The 17,932-nt window shown below is 41.6% G+C and overlaps 1 protein-coding gene across 1 annotated transcript in view; it reads right to left on the bottom strand.

The window, feature by feature from the left end:
* NOX3 (NADPH oxidase 3) overlaps positions 1–17,932 on the bottom strand; it is a 543,543-nt gene that overhangs the window by 217,822 nt on the left and 307,789 nt on the right. Inside the window, exon 7 of the mRNA XM_069234670.1 lies at positions 9,547–9,676. Within this exon, the coding sequence (XP_069090771.1) occupies positions 9,547–9,676 (130 nt within the window). The remainder of the gene's footprint in view (positions 1–9,546; positions 9,677–17,932) is intronic.

Below are 17,932 nucleotides of genomic sequence, written 5' to 3'. Positions count from 1 at the left end.
GGGGGAGAGGAATACCAAATTTGTAGGTAGATGTGATGCTCACAGTGTAGGTGACAGTCATATTGATCAGGCTTGCATGTATACCTACTAGCACTGACCCTTTATGTTGACTAACTGCATCCCATTCTCCCAATAACATGTTCAAGTTACTGGTGTTGTACAGTTGAAAATTGACACAGATGATGAGGAAATTTGGGCCTGATCTATGTGAAATTTACACTGCTTTCGCATCATTACATTTTGCACAAAAGCAGTGCACACCTCATTTGGTTTGGTTCCTAATCTTGTTGTTCGTTGCTTTGGCGTCAATGAAATGATACTAAGGCAGCATTGTTGCATTTATCAGGTCCATTGTCTTTTCCGGAATGTGAGTTAGAGTGCATGTGTAATTAGATGTATAGTGCAAGCCAATAATCTGTACATACTCCACACAATGCTGTCACTGTCTCAATTCAACAGTTACCAACATGAGCAATGAGGAACTGTAAGCATTCCAAAAGAGGACAGTCTGCTACCAACATATCCTGGCAGTGGAATCTGGGTTCGGGGGATGACTTGCCACTATCGCACAGAGAGATTAACCGGGGAATGGCGGGCATTCATCCAAGGGGCCCCACACTTGCAGTGGCCACACAGAGAAGACCCAGCTCCCCAGCAGTGCAGGGGGGCACAGCTGCAACAATGTCTCCAGCCACAGCTGCAACACCTTCAACATCCATGCATCAGCCCACACTACCTGCTGCCATGGACCAGAAATGCTGCAAGATATGCAAAGGGATCTTACACTTGTTTTGAAAAGGTTGGACAGTTTGGAGAAGGAGGTGGCAGCCAATACGAAGAGACTCAAGTACATCAAGAAAACCCTCAAGAAGGCAAAGCTGTGGTTGTCTTTGGTACTCTCACCTCCTGGTTCTGACCCCTCCCTCCTCATTTGTATTCATGTTTAATAGTGGGTTTTAGGGGGTTAGTGTTAGTTTAGTGTAGGTATGTAGTTTAGTTAGAATAAGTGGGTTTGGGGGGTGGGTTTTCTACTTTTTACATGTTACTTTGTGGGTGGTTACTTTGTCAGGTAATGTTGAGGTATATATGTGTTTTAAAAAGAAAAAATAATAATAAAAAAAAAATAAAAAAAAAAAAATATATATATATATATATATATTTGTTTAGAGATAGTTAGTAAATGTGTAGTTTAGTATATGTTTTCCTGCATGTATCTCATAACATAAGCGGGGGCTGATGTTTAGAATGTGTTGCTAAATGTGTTAGGTAAGTTTAGCATAGGGTAGTTAGGGTCAGTTGTTGGTTAAGTATAGTTAGGATAGGTCGTTAGGTTAGGATAGGTTTTCTTGATTGTTTTGGTTTAGTTTCATTGTTAATAAAACATTTTTGGTACTCCCTCACTTTATGTGTCATATGCCTGTGTCTCAGGGTCTTCCCATGAGTGCACACTGAATATTGTGTGTTGACCTAGGGATTCCGTCGTGCCTCCAAATCCCTCCCTTGACAAGTTCATCACCTGTTTACAACTGAACTGTCACTTTGGCAGCTACAACACATCTACTCGTCTATGCATTTGCCATCCAGTGAACCCACCATTCAAGGTGACTATGCTTACTTTGCATTGGACAGGTAGGTCTGGTAATCCAGCTGTCAGTGTTAGCGTCCTGTGTAGGAATGTTGGGCACTGTGGCACACCTGACAACAGCCTACATTTAATATCTATCCTGCAAAACTGACCAATGGCAATTACAGATGAGGTTAAGTACCTCTGTTTCACACCAATGTGTTCTACTGGTACTCCCAGTTGACGATATTGCCCGAGAACTGTTTCACAGCCATTCCTGCCATATGTAGTGGGTAAAACATACATGAGTTTTACATTTTTGACATACTCAGTGAATTGCTTGTAGGGGATGAGACCAGCATTGTCGTTCATCATGTAGGAACCTTGTGCATAGATGTGTGCCACCATATTCCTGCACTCTTGTACGGACACTCTGTCACTAAAGACATGGTTACACACATCACAATTCCTAAGTGTAGTAGATGTATCACAATACACAAAGACATGCTGGTTGTGTAAGAGGTGTTTATTTACAAGTGCTGTAGTGCAATATTTACAATATCCAGGTCTGTGACCTCATTAGTGAAATCCATACAATTGTGACACAACACAAGTCCAGGGTTGAGGGACATGTCATGGGAAATGCTTGGGTGAAGTGTCATTAAGTGTGGAGGAACATGATTTGCCAGTTTGTAGGTGAGAGACAATGACAGTCCATAGCAAATAGGTCAACAGTGTGTCTTTGAAGAGTGCAAATACCCAACTGCGCTAGCACTGGCATGATCTCAAGCACAGAACAAAGGAAAACACTACCTATGTCGCTTGGGATGGTGCTACCGGGAACTCTTACGGGTGAAGATGATCTGTTCCACATCTTCATCCTCCGATGTGTGTGGTGTCTCCTCTGCCCTCGATGGTGGTGGTGGGGAGGTAGAGGGGACCAAACACGCCTCAGTGGTTGGAGATGTGGACTCCCAATTCCCGGCAGCTGCTATCTGTGGAACAATATATGGCATCAACGTAGTAAGGAGGAACTGCTGATTTTTTTAAATAGCAGCAACATCCTGTGGTAGGCAGCCATGTCTGCCCTGAGGGAGGCCACTTCCTGGTGCATGGAGTCCATCTTGTTCTCAAGCACTCTGCTGCCAGTTTGTCAGGGCAGTTGTTGTGGATTCTCTCTCATGGCAGCAGCTGTGTCCCTCAGACACTGCTGGACTCCATGCACTGGGGAGTGTGTACCTCGTTTGGCTAAAATATGTTCATTGGCCGTAACGAGGCACATGCGCATACTCTCTAGGCTGGCTGCCATAGTCTGCATCCCCACTCGCACCTCCTTGGCCAGCTCCCGCTGGATTCCTACCACTGTCCTCTCAAAGCTAGTCCCTCGATCCTCAAAGTCCTCAGCTGGGTTGATGCTGGCAGGTCGTACTATTGGGGAGTTGTGTTGGGCATCTGGTATGGCTGCTACATTATGACTCCTCCTTGCGACTGAAGGTGGTGTCTGGAGGGATACGAGGACTTCTTGGAGGGTATCTTGGCTGATGGTTGTCAGCTGGTCATCTAGGTCATTGCGGTACTCCAAGACAGGCGGATCAGCAGGTGAGCCATCATCCTCTGCAATGAGATTGTGTGCATTCAATCTTTCTGTGTTATGGCAGTTGATATGTCACGTCACTGACTTGCTATTGGAGTATCCTTGTTATCTTAGTTCCCAAACATTGTTCCTGTACATCATGGTTGCAGTCTATCAGCCCTTTGCCCCACCTGAGTGTCACATGAGGGGAAGCTCATGTGGGGAAATTTGCTGCGTCATATCTACTAGGTGTGATGTATATCCTTTCTTTGGCTTGACACCACCCTATCATTGTCAACCCTCCCTATGCATCCATTTCCATGGTGAGGCCTCATTTTAAGTGCAGCAGTCCTATGACCACATGACTGCCTTTGTCTATATGACTACCCCCAACATCACAGGTGGTAGTGGCAACTGCTGTCAATGGGGAATGCCCCATGGGCCAATGGCCTATCACTGCAGGTTTCCAGCATCCTACAGATTGGCAATGGCACCTGTCTTGTGACACCAGACCAGTATTATTTTCAACGCTACAGTCCAGGTCTGTTCCCGCATTTCCACCAGCCTTTGCATGGTGGTGAAACCCCCATGTAAAGGTTGGTGGTGGTGTGGTGTGCCCGTGGGTGCCCCTGCACAGCCCATGACCCTGGCATGGGAAGTGCAGGGGGTTCCATGCCCTGCCCTGCCCTTTTCACTGCCTGATTTGCAGAGCTAAGTGCAGAGTGTCCTGTCACACCCAATGCACCCCAAGACTGGAACTGACTCTATTTGATCCATCAACAATGTTGTGCTAAGTGCCCCACAGAGCTACCATGAGCAGACAGATTTCCACCCTCCATCCCAATGTGTGACTAATCATGCCAAGTGCAAAGGGTACACTGCACTGGCAGTCTTACCAATACCGGGCTTCGCTTGCACCATCCCCTGCCCTTCAATGTGGAATTATACACCATTGTGTTCACAGTCATACCCCATGTGTTGTATCTGTGTGTTCATTCCCCCATTCCTATGTATCTCACATGGTTGTGTCAGATTAGCTGTGGGCTCTGCCCGTAACTGTTGTGACCTACAGTTTGCTATCTGTGGTACATATTTTCTGTAGTGGCACATTTCTGAACTGCATCAAGATGTGTGGTTCCCCACTACACAAGGTTAGTTGGTCTGGGTGGTGGCATGTTTCCAGTGATACAGGACCACCCTGCTATTCCCCCAGCACCCTCTCAGATTATTGTTCTCTGCACCCAGGGGGCATCCTCACTGCATGATGAAGTGGTGGCTGCCTTATGTGGATGTGTTATCAATGTGCCAGGTGGTGGTGCTACCAGTACATGTCTGGGACAGTTGCAATGAATTGTGAGCTGTAAGATGCAGCACACATGTGTTTGGGCAAGAAGGCAAGTCATTTGCAAGGTGTTACTACAAGGGACACCACCATGACATGACCCAAGGTATGGCATTGACTGACTACCTAGTCTCTGAAGTCTTAGTCATGTTGGTAGGGTTAATACGTCTATATGCAAGGAATGTTGTGATTACACAACTAGAGGCACAGTCATTATACATGTCATCCATCTCATGTGCTGCATTACCACCTCCAATTTGCAGTGCTGCCTTCCTGTTCCTTGACATTTTTTCCTTTGTCCTTCACTTATAATCATGCCAGCATTTCTTGCACTTTGTTACGGTTCTCCTGACCTCTGCCACACTGTTAATCTTGTCTACTATCTGCTGCAAAATTGCCTCTCTCCTGCCAATTGGCAATTTTGAGGTGATGAAGAGTTGATGTTGATGCTCCATCACCTCTCTCACCAGCATGCTCCTCCGCACTGAAACAACACTTTCTCTTTTTCTTCTCCTTCCCCTAGGTCTTGTCTGTGTCCTCCTGGCTGATTCCTGGTTGATTGGGGTCCCCCTTGGATCTCTCCTGGCTTTCTGGGTACATTTTGCCTCTCCTTTGCACTGTTTTCTCCATTAGCATCTGTATATGATGCTAATGCGGGTAAAAATGGCGCATTTCAGTTTTGCGTCATGTTTACGTGTCGTAAAATGGGTTAGAGTCATTTTTCCAGCGTTAACGTCATTTTGCCGTACGACAAGGCACACTGGTTAACATCAAAAATGTTTACTCTAGCCTATTTTTAACGCCACCCAGCGTCATAGTATAAATATGACGAACGGGTGGCGTTAAAAAATGGTGCTAGTCATCACTAAACATTTTGACGCAAAACTGTGTTAGTGCAGTTTTGCATCAACAAGTATATATTTGGGCCTTATTGTTTTAAAAGAAACCACATCAGGCACGATTACATTAGTGGTGACCATTTGCCCGATGCAAGCAGTGATTCCTCAGCTCATCAGTCACGGCTGCCTTCAGTAAAGTAAAACAAGCATTTGCAATGCAAAAGATCACGCATTTGTTTGAGTTAGAGCTATTGACACTGTAAATTCAAAACTGGACATTTCTTGCAAATTAATTTGACAATCCTGCCTCATGATTTTGTCTTTTCCTGCCATATAATTCCAGTGGCCCTGCATATAACTAAAGCACTTCCATTTACCTTCTTCATCTATCTGCAGCATGAAAATGTTGCTAGTTAGCATCTCAATTTAAATCTGCCATGCTAATTCTAATAGAATACCGCTTTCACCACTACACCATCAAAGTTGCTGGCTGGCTAACACAATGCCCCCCAAAAAAACACTAGACAGCCACAGAGGAGTAAAGAGAGAAATAAACGAGAAGAGTCACCCAAACATATCAAGAGTGCTTAAACAGTCATAGTGTAATAAGGATGTTAAGTTGGCCTGAATCATGGCCATAATTGTAAAAAATAGAAATTATTAAAACATATACAATTATTATATAAACCTTTATCAGAAATAAACTTTTGGTATTAGACTAGAATGCTCAAAACAGCCCCTAGAGGGCATCATAACAAAAATATCATTTGTAAGAAACATGGTCATGTAACCATATTGTTATCCCCAAGAGAGGATAACCCAGTGAAAAAATACAGAAAAGAGAAATGCAGTCTAACTGTATATTTAGCCACTAGAGAACATTTTTAGGGCTAGCAGGCCTACTACAATGATATTACAAACAAGGCCTTTAAAACAAAACTTCCCCAAACATCAAACAAACGTTCCAGCCATAAGAAAACTTAAAAAGATAATGAATGGTGGTGGGAGATATTATTTTGTAGTCCCCTCTAACATATTTTGGGGACCCAGAGATGGTGTAGACAGAAAGAGCGCATGCATTGTGGTCAATGTTTTAAATGTGGTCACATTGTCCTAGGATCCCCACATGCTGAGTTATGAACAGAAATGTCTTGTAAAACTAATGCCCTGCAAAGCATTATGGGGCAGATTTATGGAAAGTGGTGCTGCATCGAGTGCTGCGTCACTTTCCCTGCGCCCCTTAGCATCCCCCACCGCCACCAAAAATGGCGCACCATGGTGCAGGGTAGGGGGCAATAGCATGATTTCTCATGGCTCTATTGATGTACTCTGCAGGAGTAGCACCAAAAAATTGAATCTAAAGAATGGAAACCCTCTTTTAATGCCTACTCTTGAGCAGGTGTTAAAAGTGCTGTAAAAAAAAGCGCAAGGAAATCTCATAGATTTCCTTATGCCATTTTTCCGGCTCCCCTAACGGGGGAACGCCCCCTTTGCATTCATTATACCTGGTGCAGGCATAATGTGGTGAAAAGGGTAACAAGGTGGTGCAATGCATGCATTGTGCAACCCTGTAAATAGGGTGCAGGGTTTTCGGGCTTGTTGAGCCACATTAATGTAAAAAATAATTACGTTAATGTGGCGCAAGGTGGCGCTAGGGCATTATACATATGCCCCTATGTATTTTAATATGTTGATATGACTGCAATGCTTAGAACAGCCCTTAGAGGACCCCACAATGAAAATAGCATTTGTAAGAAACATGGTCATGTAACTGTATAGTTAGCCCCTAGAGGGCATAACCACACAAAAAATGGCAGAAAGTAATGCAGTGCAACCATACATTAGCCCCTAGAGGGCATAGTACATTACACATATTCAGGGCTAACAGGCCTAGAGCAATGATATTACCAAGAAGGCCCTTAAAACGCAACCTGCTTTCAGCTGTAAAACAAAAGTTCCAGCCATGAGAAAGGTTAAACAGCCACTGAATGGAGGGAGGGGTTACCACCACAGGCTGAGTTATGAGCAAAAATGTTTGGAAACGTAATGCCCTGCAAAGCATTATGGGACAAGTGTCCTACCACAAATATTTTAATATATTGATATGACTGTAATGCTTAGAACAGCTCCCAGAGAACCACACAAAGAAAATAGCATTTGTCAGAAACATGTTCACTTAACTGTATAGTTTGCTCCTAGAGAGCATAACTACACACACAAATGGCAGAAAATAAAGCAGTACAACCATATATTTAGCCCATAGAAAACATAGTACATTACACATGCTCTCAGTTAACAGGCCTATAGCAACAATATTACAAAGAAGACCTTTAAAACACAACCTACCCTTAGCTATAAACCAAAAGTTCCAGCTGTGAGAAAAATTAAACAGGCACTGAATGACAGGGGGGTTATTATTCTGGGGTCCCCACTAACCTAGTGTGTGAACCCAAAAATGATGTAGACAGAAAGAGCACATTGTTGTGAACGTTTTGGACATGTTTTGAAACCAAATGATTGCAAAGCATTATGGGAGGAGTTTCCTGAGTGCAGTGAATATTGTAGTATCAACTCTCCCTCTGTGCCGGGAGAGCCACTTTCACTTTGAGAATTTCTGTTTGATTAAAGCATTCACCAATTTCAAGTGCTTTAAGGGGAAAGCCACAAGAAATGACTGATTGGGTAACCGTGAACAATATGACCAGCGCTCTAATACCGCTGATAGAGTTCACGCTGTTGTGCTTGTTCGCACTGTAAGCGCCACAACTGCTATGCAGCATGAAAGGGGGATACAAAATAAATAATTCTCTCACGCTGACGTATATCGGCAATTGTGTAATAATCGATGTAAGAGTGGCAGTCTGCAAGGCGTGACAAAAACAGCTTCAAGGCGGGACAAACCTAAAGCAATTACCAATGACATCAAGTGATTTTTGAAAGGCAAGCCCACAAACGAGTCGAAGTGATGGGCGTGAGGTGGGTGTGCCTAAAAGCCCACAATACATAGAACAGGTCATAGCGCTTGCAAGTTCGACCTAAAAAAGACTTTGTCAGTGCCTCTATATAGGTAATCTTTAAAAGCCACAGCTCTAACGCCCATGGCACCAAAGTGATAATGTTAGTAACAGGTCTCCCACCGCCTTATGTGTCATTATTATTATTGCTATTATTATTATAATATCAGATTTAAATAGATTTTTAAAATTTAAACAGTTTTATTAAAACATTATTATATAAAGTATGAACATTAACATATTTTCGTTTCAAATACTGGGTTTTAAATTTTGAATACATACATTAATTCAGCCAAAAAAAACATTGAATTTAGAAGGCGGACCTGCACGTGGGACTGCTACTTGCAGGTGGCTGGAGAGCTACCAGCTGGGAACTAGCTGCTCGTTGAAGAAGCCTGCTTCTAGAACAAGCTTTCTTTGCACCTAGGACTTGCTTCCTCGGTGGTGCTGTTTATACATGTTTACAATCGTCCTACCATCCCATACGGTATTCCTGCTGCACCTCACTGTGACGTTGTGTCTCTTTATTCGTATACATTAGTATTGAGTTATCACTAAAAATGTGCTAGTATCTCTCTCTACCATCTAAGACTATGAGGCAGGTTGCTTTGTACAGAGCCCGCAGGCCTCGTAATTTAGGTTCTGATTTTATAAATACACAGATAATAAAAAATAAAAATTAGCTTCCCTTCAGGCTATTATCGTCACCCATATACATAACTTCTACATGAATCATCAACCCTTTTTCTCCAGGCCTATCACATCAATTGAAACCAACTAGCAGGAACCCATGTCATTTACTTGCTTCCCAGCCAGTGCCCATAAACATGCTGCAGTAATAACAGCTTACACATTACAATATGATGATAACATTATAAAGGTGTAGCACTATTTTCCGTATCTAGAGTAGCGCAATATTTAAGTAGGCATGCATAGATTACTATAACAGAACATGACATTACATAAGACAAAGCACCTCGAACTAAACATAGAATGTGATAACCATTTAAATTGTGATCAAATTTGATTAAAACGCAAAGGAAATGTTTTGCCATTTTTAAGATTGCACTCCGAATTTGACCAGAAGGTATTGACACTTTATATATAAACACAGCATACGCTTTGCACATGACAAAAGATCTGAACTGAATTAACTCATGCACCACACAGTCTAGCAATATAATGACAGGTAAAGGGACCTTAGTTACAAATACCGCTGGTTTGTTGCCGGAAAACTCTGGTAAGGGACATTGAGCATCTTCTCCCCACTCGTAGTAGTGATCTTTGCAGTGCGAGACATTATGCATGAACAAGCTTTGGGGAGTCTGGCCTCGTACCATCTGACTTGAGATGAAAACAAAAACAATGTAAGTCAGTCGTTAAACAGACGATGGTCAGCTACATAAACTGAAACATATTTGTTTATAAACTATATATATTTACAGCATATTTTCCGACTTGAATCCCATTTACAATATGCAGCCAAAACTGTATAGTAATCGGTTTGCAGGTAGTTTTTACCAGTAAGCTCATTTAAATTTTGACAGTAATGACATTGCCACCTTGTGGTCTTTATAGCTGTATCATTGGTTAATGGCTGGTGTTCAGTTCCTCTGAAAAGATACAGGGTTTATATACTGGAAAGTCATCATCACTGACTACTTCTAATCTTTACTTAGAAACCTCAATGGACAGCAGGAACATTGCATGATGGGAAACAGCCTTAACAACAAGGCTCGAGTCACGTTGTGCCTTTACAACGCGGCCTGAACCACAAATGCGTCTTTACAACGCATTACTTTACCACTCAAGTCATTACAACGACTTGCCTTAGGGAAAGTGTTGTTGGACTGATGTTGGACTTTAAGTCCAACACTTTCCCTACTGTGGCGCTATTTGGAGTTGGAATAGTGAACTATACTATTCCAAAGTCCAGCGCTTTCCCCAAGGCAAGTCGTTGTAATGACTTCTGTGGTAAAAGAATGCGTTGCAGAGATGCATTCGTGGTTTCGGACCCGTTCTTAAGGCAGGCGTGCTAAAGACCTGCGTTATTCCGACACACAACCTTGCATGATGTTCACATTCTTTGTCATTGAACAGTAAAGGTCCCAAATGTGGCAACAAACAGCTGAGCCTGAGAAGAAAAGCAAGTCAATGGATTACTCACCTCAACACAGTCTCTTGTGTCGGAACAAAGATGTAGAAATGCACTATTGGCTGGCCTATGCCTCCTCTCTGTACTGTATTTAATATTGTTAGCGTGTCTGACCTTATTTGGTTTGTGTCATTAGTTTATAAGGGGGCGCATTAGAAGTTCGATGGACCTTTTGACTGGGCTTAGAGTATTTCCACCATAAGACTCAGTTTCAATACTGGGCAATAACAATACCAATCAATAACATCCATTATCTTGGGAGTCAGTAATTTCCACACACCATGACCCCTTGGTCAAGAATAACCACACCTTTATGTAAAAGTTAGAATATATGTTAATATCACTTACCTTAGTCTCAAAATCAAATGATAAAGATACAGGAACAATACTAGTTGACCAAATCTTCTAAAGAATCTCAATTTAATCAATGCGTGGATCACTACACATTCTAGAGTTACTGTACAAATCAATAACAAGAATAACTGTGCAATAGAAATAGCATGCATTTAGATTCAGCAAGAAAAGACATCAACTGTTGTTAATATTTAGCAAGTGTCTCCAGTGAGTCCCCTAACTAACCTTCTGATTAGAATAGCATGTTTGGGCTTCATGCAAAACAATTTGGTCAACACAAATTTTGAAAAAAATCTAACTATGGCTCTATCAAAATTAGCAGTTTGTACCTAGAGACAAAAGCAAATGGACATAGCAATCAGTAACATAGTCTTATACCTTGCCTCAGTATGGTTCAGCAAGCTGCGACAGTCTTTGTCAATTGGACATCTGTTTAGTCGGCCTGGCATTGGGAATCAGCAATAAAGTTCAAGATAGAAGTCTCAGGAATGGGCATAATAGGAAGGGTACTTCTCGGTAAAGATTTTGGAAACGTGTGCACTCTCGGTGCAGGTAGGAAAAATGGGTGTGTATGGCGCATCTCCCCTCGGTGAAGATTTAGGAAAGAGTGAACTCTCCCCTCTCTCTCCCCTCCATGCAGTCTGGCTAAGTTAGATTCCCTAAAACTTCCTCCACGTTGCTGTTGGTCAAAGAACCGTATATTTACGTTTAGTCCAATGAAAGTAGAACCTCAACTCTAAGATCGTCAGGTAATAACTTTGTATCAGCTTATACTCCAGTCTTTGCATCCATTGTTAGTTCCTGGGAACATCGCCTTTACACACACTAAGTTCTACAAAGTGTCAATAACTAGTACAACATTTTCTACCAAGCTGTTCTCATGGGAAAGAATTTTAGCTACTAGCATTTGATCAATGCAATGGAAACTTTCAAATCTAATTCTCTAAGCAGCCATTTTATGATTCGTCTAAGCAATACAACTTGACATGAAGCCTTGCAACTAGGCCCAAGACCTCGCTAATTTAAGGCATATGATTAATAAAGCAAATACATAATACATGTCCATTAATATAACATACTACTACATTAATCTAAACATGAGCACAATATTTTGTATTAATAAGCAGTTAATAAGTACACTTCGTGATTAGTGGCACTCAAGTAGGCACAATTTCAAACCTTTGTATTATTTCTCTATATTTATTCATTTTCTTTGCAGGTGTTAACATTCAGACAACATGAATATTTATTAGTAAAATTCAGCGTTAACAATCCCTCCTCTGATGACTAAATATGTTATCACACTAACATCTTCCCACACAAATTTTCACTCAGCTAAAATTTGTTAACCTTATCTCTTTTAATTTTTCGTTCCCTCTTCGAATTTTCCCTAAACAATTCTTCCATCTTTATTTCTTCCCTCCTCTTATCATTTTTAATTTTCTATGATTTAATTACATGATACAATTTACATATTCCCCCTGTTCCAAGTATACAAATCACAATAATCAATATACCTTGTATTATTTTCAATATTATCCCTTTCCCAATGTTGCTCAGCCAATTTCCCACTGAAGCAAATCCTTTGCCAACCTTTTCCCGAATACCTGGTTCTTGGGTAATCTTTTCAAGTCCTTAAATTGAAATATCTTTCGGAAAACTATCCCTAAATAACATGTGCCATACCATCCTCTTGGAAGTCGGTAATAAGCATTCGGCACACACATGTAATAAACTCCAGGAACTGCTGGATCCTGTCCATTCAACATGAGCGTCCATTTACTCTGAAACAAAAACACATGCCTACATTCACTTGTACCAACAAACAACGCATCAGTTCTAGATTTACGCCTATATACACAAAGCTTTCCTACATGTTGCGCATCTAAAGTTAACTATCTTTGTGTTTCGATTTCACTAAATGCATAATCATAGCTAAACGTTCTTTTCTCTAAACCCTTTTCTAACTTTTCCTTTAATGCCTTTCTCGTATTGTCTATCTGATCAAAGAAGATATTTTCTATTGGTGTAAGAAAGCATGTCAAATTGTTTCCATGCACATATACAGTGCCAAAGGTTAATGTAGGCTCAAAGAATCCTCTCACTAATTCTATAGTGTTCTGCTTAGCTACTCTACTCAGGTATTTAATTATAGGGACATATGAAAACACGCCATCGTAACTGGAATAGAAGTACTGGATGTACTCCTGATTATAGAATCTGGTTAGTAACAGACTACAACTTATCCCATAAGTAAGGGGAAAACTATGATAGGTAACTCCTTCCTTGACTGATGAAGGAATCTGTGTGCAAACATAACAATCTCTCACATCCGTCGTCTCAACGTACTTACTCAATAAGCGATAGAAAACATTAGAAGAAGGCTCTTCTTGTGCATTATCTACGTGCAGATATTTCTCATCTAACCTAAACTTCTCTATCTCTGTGAGTGCAGTTGTTGTCTCTAAAGCTGAAGTGTGGTTGGCTTTACTCTTGTCAAGAACAGTCATTCCCACAATCAATACCGGACACAATATCATGCATACAATCCCCAAACCAATACTCAAGTATTTACAGCACCTATTCTTCCTTCCCTGCTAGCTAAGGTTACTCGTGATCTGGAAAGAACCAGAAAGTAGAAGAGAAAAATTATAAATATGCAGCAAAAAGCAAAACAAAAATCTTCAATCTCCTTGAGCAATTATTTACAGCTGTCAGTCTTAATTCCTGGAACTTGTCAAAAATCTGTAAGGTTGTCAAAGATCGATTTAGCAACTTGTCAAATCAATTAACTAAAAGACTTTCCCGGTTACTTTCAACAGTCTCTTTTTTTCTTTGCACTTCTCTCAGCTTATAGTTTCAACAGTTCAGTTCATTGGTTTCCCTCACGTGCCAAAATATTGACCTTGAATGTCTTGATCAAAACAAAAAGACAAAAATTCTCTTTGCCATTCACTTGTTGTTGCATACGCCCATTCAGGACGAGCATACCTTTAACTTGCAATTCTCTTTCTTTTCAGCTTTCGATCTCCATTCAATTCTCCTTCGCTCAAATCTTCTCTTTGTCGTGTCTACTTCCTCCTCAATTGTTGTCACTGTAATTGCTTCCTTTCTCTTCGTTTATGACTCAGGCCACTTATCTCCTTTCAGTGGACCCTTTGTTAATGTTCTTTTCAGTGCCGAACTTGTGACTTCTTCTTGCACTGCAGGATTTTCTCTTGGCAGACCTGCAACTGGTTCAGGAGGAGTCAGACCACAGTGGCTTTGATCCGCCTCAACTCCTTCCCCTTCAGGGTCTTTCAGTTGCGCTGTTTGTCTTTCAAGACTGTCGGCTTCTGGGAGAGCTCTTATCTGACTAGACCCTCCTCTTGCCTCAATTGTGGTCGGTCCACTTTCACTTTCCTGCGGGACTTCTCCGTTGTTTCTCACAGGAGTGTCTAAACTACTTTCGGTTTGCTCCAATTCAATTTCAGTTCCTCTTTCTCCCCTTTCCGGCTCTGAGGTTTGTCTGGTCGTTGTTAGTACTCCCAGCAACTCCTCTTCATTGTCCAAAAGACATGCCACTTTCCTCGTATGGCTTGCGTGGATCCAGTTCAGACCTCCAACGCACTTCACAACTGTAGTAGTGATCAGCACTACCTGGTAAGAGCCTGTCCACCGAGGCTCCTAACACGTCTTCCTCACGTGTTTTCTGATCACAACCCAGTGACCTTCTCTCAGGTTGTGTCCTTGATCTTGAGACAGCTGCAGTGTGGTGTCTTCTACCTGATGAGAGAAAGAGTGAACCACATCAGCCAGACCTTTGCAGTAGTCCAACACCATATCATCTGTTATGTTCACAAGAGCATTTGCAGGAACCGCTGGCAACCTCATTGCTCTGCTCGGGAGGATCTCATGTGGTGACAGTTCCGTCTTCCGGTTGGATATGTTTCTCATTGTCATCGGAACTAACGGTAATGCGCCAGGCCATTTCAGAGTCGCAGAAGCACACATTTTCGCCATCCTTGATTTCAGGGTACCATTCATCTGTTCCACAAGTCCTGATGCTTCAGGGCAGTAGCTACAATGCAAATTTTGCTCAATGTTTAAGGCTGAACATAGTAATTGAATTACTTGATTGTTGAAGTGACTTCCTCTTTCTGATTTTAAAGAGTTCGGAAACCCAAAAAGTGGTGTCAGTTCCCTAAGCAGTAATTTCACTACTGTGAGACTGTCATTTCTTTGTGTAGGGTAAGCTTCAATCCAACGACTAAAGATGCAGACAATCACCAACACATATCTCAATCCTCCACACATGCATTTCAAAAAATCCACCTGCATTCTGCTGAATGGACCTCCTGCTCTTCCAATGTAGCTCAAATTGACCACTGTCCCTTTACCCTCGTTCATTTGTTGACAAAAGACGCAACAATGGCAAACTGCTTCGCAACCTGTCTGAACCTTGGATTGAACCAGTTCTGTTTAAACAATCAAATTATTGCATCCCTCTCAGCATGTGCTAGATCATAATAATATCTAGCCATTTGTGTTAACAAACTGTTTGGCAATACCAATTGACCCTCTTCTGAAATCCACAGTTCATCCTTACACTGTACAAATTTCATTTTGACCCATGACCTTTTTTCCTCCCTTGCAAAATTATTCTGCAACAATTTCAATTCTTCCAATGTATTTATAACATGTAATGCATAACTTGGACATGTCTCATCTTCCCCAGGTAACAATTCCCACTCAGCTTTGAACGATATACAGTTCAATGCGCAAAACCTTGCGACTTGATCCGCATATCCATTTCCCATTGACACAAAATCTTATGATTTCAGGTGTGCACTGCATTTCACCATGGCAATCTTCTCTGGCATTTGAATAGCTTGTAACAGTTCATGAATCCTCTCACCATTTCTGACTGGTGAACCAAAAGAGGTCAGGAAACCTCACTGTGACCACAACTGGCCAAAATCATAATCCATACTGGCTGTCTAAATAGATAGTAACTTTAAGCTGCGCAGAAACATGGCATGCTCTTGTAAGGGCTACCACTTCCGCCACTTGGCAAAGTATACTCCTCGAAGCCAGAATGCTTCAAGTAAACCAGAAATTGAGCACACAGCATATCCTGCTCTCAGTATTTCCATATTGACCCTCAAACAGGAACCATCAACAAAGAAAATTTGGTAATTTTCTTCCAATCGGATGTCTCTGATATCAGGTCTCGAAGTTGTACATAGATCAGTTACTTAGAGACAATCATGTTCAATGTGTTCCAGTTTTTCAATTTCAACATTTTCATTTGGGAGTAAGGTTGCCGAGTTAAGCACTGTACATCTTTTGAATGATACATTTGGAGACCCCAGGATGCTCATCTCATATCGAGTCAACCTGGTACCTGTTAGGTACTGCGTCTTGGTTTGTGTAAGTAAAACTTCAATGGAGTGAGGGACCATAATAGTCAGGGGATGTCCCATCACAGTGCCTTCACACTGTGTGAGGATCTGTCCAACCGCAGTGACAGAACACAAGCAGCCTGGTAAAGCTGCTGTAACTGGGTCCAAAGTAGCTGAAAATTATGCTGCTGGGCGGTTTACACCACCATGGACTTGAGTCAAGACAAAGAACATGCATCACACTTGTGACAGAACAACGTGAAGGGTTTTGTGTAGTCAGGCATTCCCAAAGCTGGGGCCTTGCACAAACTTTCTTTCAACTCAGAAAATGCTTTCATACAGGCCTGATCTAACACTAGGGGATGGGTAATTCCTTTGGTGATCAGCTTCTGCAATGGCTTCGAAATGACTAAAAGGTTGGGAATCCACTGGTGACAGTAGCTTACCATTCCCCAAAACATCCTGACATCTCTCCGTGTAGCTGGGGGGTTCATCTGCAATGTGGCTGTAACCCTTTCTATGGATATTTTCCTAATTCCCTTCTCAATCTCGTGGCCCAAATATTTCACTTCTTTCTGACAATATTGTAATTTAGCTGGGGACACTTTATGACCATTCTTTCCTAAATGGTTCAGTAAGGTAATCTTATCGTACTTGCGTTCTTCCTTTGTTTTCAATGCAATCAACAAATCATCAATGTGCTGTACCAATGTCAATTGGAAAGGCATTTCCAATGACTCCAGATTCTTTTTCAAGATCTGGTTGAAAATGGAAGGTAATTCTTAAAACCCTGGAGGAATTCTACACCAACAGTAGACTTGATCTAAAAATTTGAAACAGAAGAGAAATTGACTATCCTCATGAAGAGGTACAGAAAAGAATGCTTGTGACAGGTCAATTACGGTGAACCATTCAGCATTGTATGGGATCTGAAACAAAATCACTGCTGGAGTTGGCACCATGGGACAACATTTAACCACAATGTCATTTATTTTTCTCAAATCTTAAACAATTCAAACTTTCCCGCAGGGCTTTCTCAATCCCATTATCAGTGAATTACATGGACTGCTGAACACTTCTTTCAAAATCCCTTTGTTCACAAATTCTGCAATTATGGGAGCAACTTTCTCAATGATCTCCTGTGTCATGTGATACTGGGGAATCTGGGATAAAATTGTGTTTGGCTTTACTGGGACCTTAACCGGTTCAACTCCTTTGATTAGGCCAATGTATTTTCCTGTTAAATCCCACTCCTTCTCTTTACCTGCCCCTTGAAAATCAGAAGGAAGATCCTTTACTGTGAAAACTGGAAAGAAACTAATCAGAGGGTATTCCTCATTTATTATCTCACAATCTTTCTCTAGAGCTGGGTCATCCTCAACATCCCTGTTCGTCTGAATTTCAATTCCATCATTTGAGCAAGTAATCGAACATCTCGCTTTACACAACAAGTCCCTTCCCAGCAGGGATACCGGACTTGAGTCACAAACTACGAATTTGCGTAATCCTTTACAGTTGGCAATTTGAACCTTTACTGATTCTGTAATTGGATTAGTCAAATACTGATTCGTTACTCCTACAATCTAGACTGTTTTTCCTGAAAGGGACAAATTTGGAACTTCTGCAGTTCCCACTGCAGAACGTGTAGCTCCTTTGTCAACCAAGAATGGAACTTTGCGACCCATTACTCTTCCCTTCACATATAGA

This window comes from Pleurodeles waltl, chromosome 5 (assembly GCF_031143425.1).
Source record: "Pleurodeles waltl isolate 20211129_DDA chromosome 5, aPleWal1.hap1.20221129, whole genome shotgun sequence".
NCBI classification, from domain to species: domain Eukaryota; kingdom Metazoa; phylum Chordata; class Amphibia; order Caudata; family Salamandridae; genus Pleurodeles; species Pleurodeles waltl.
Note: the sequence above shows the minus strand (reverse complement) of the source record. Positions and strands in the feature narration are given on the sequence as shown.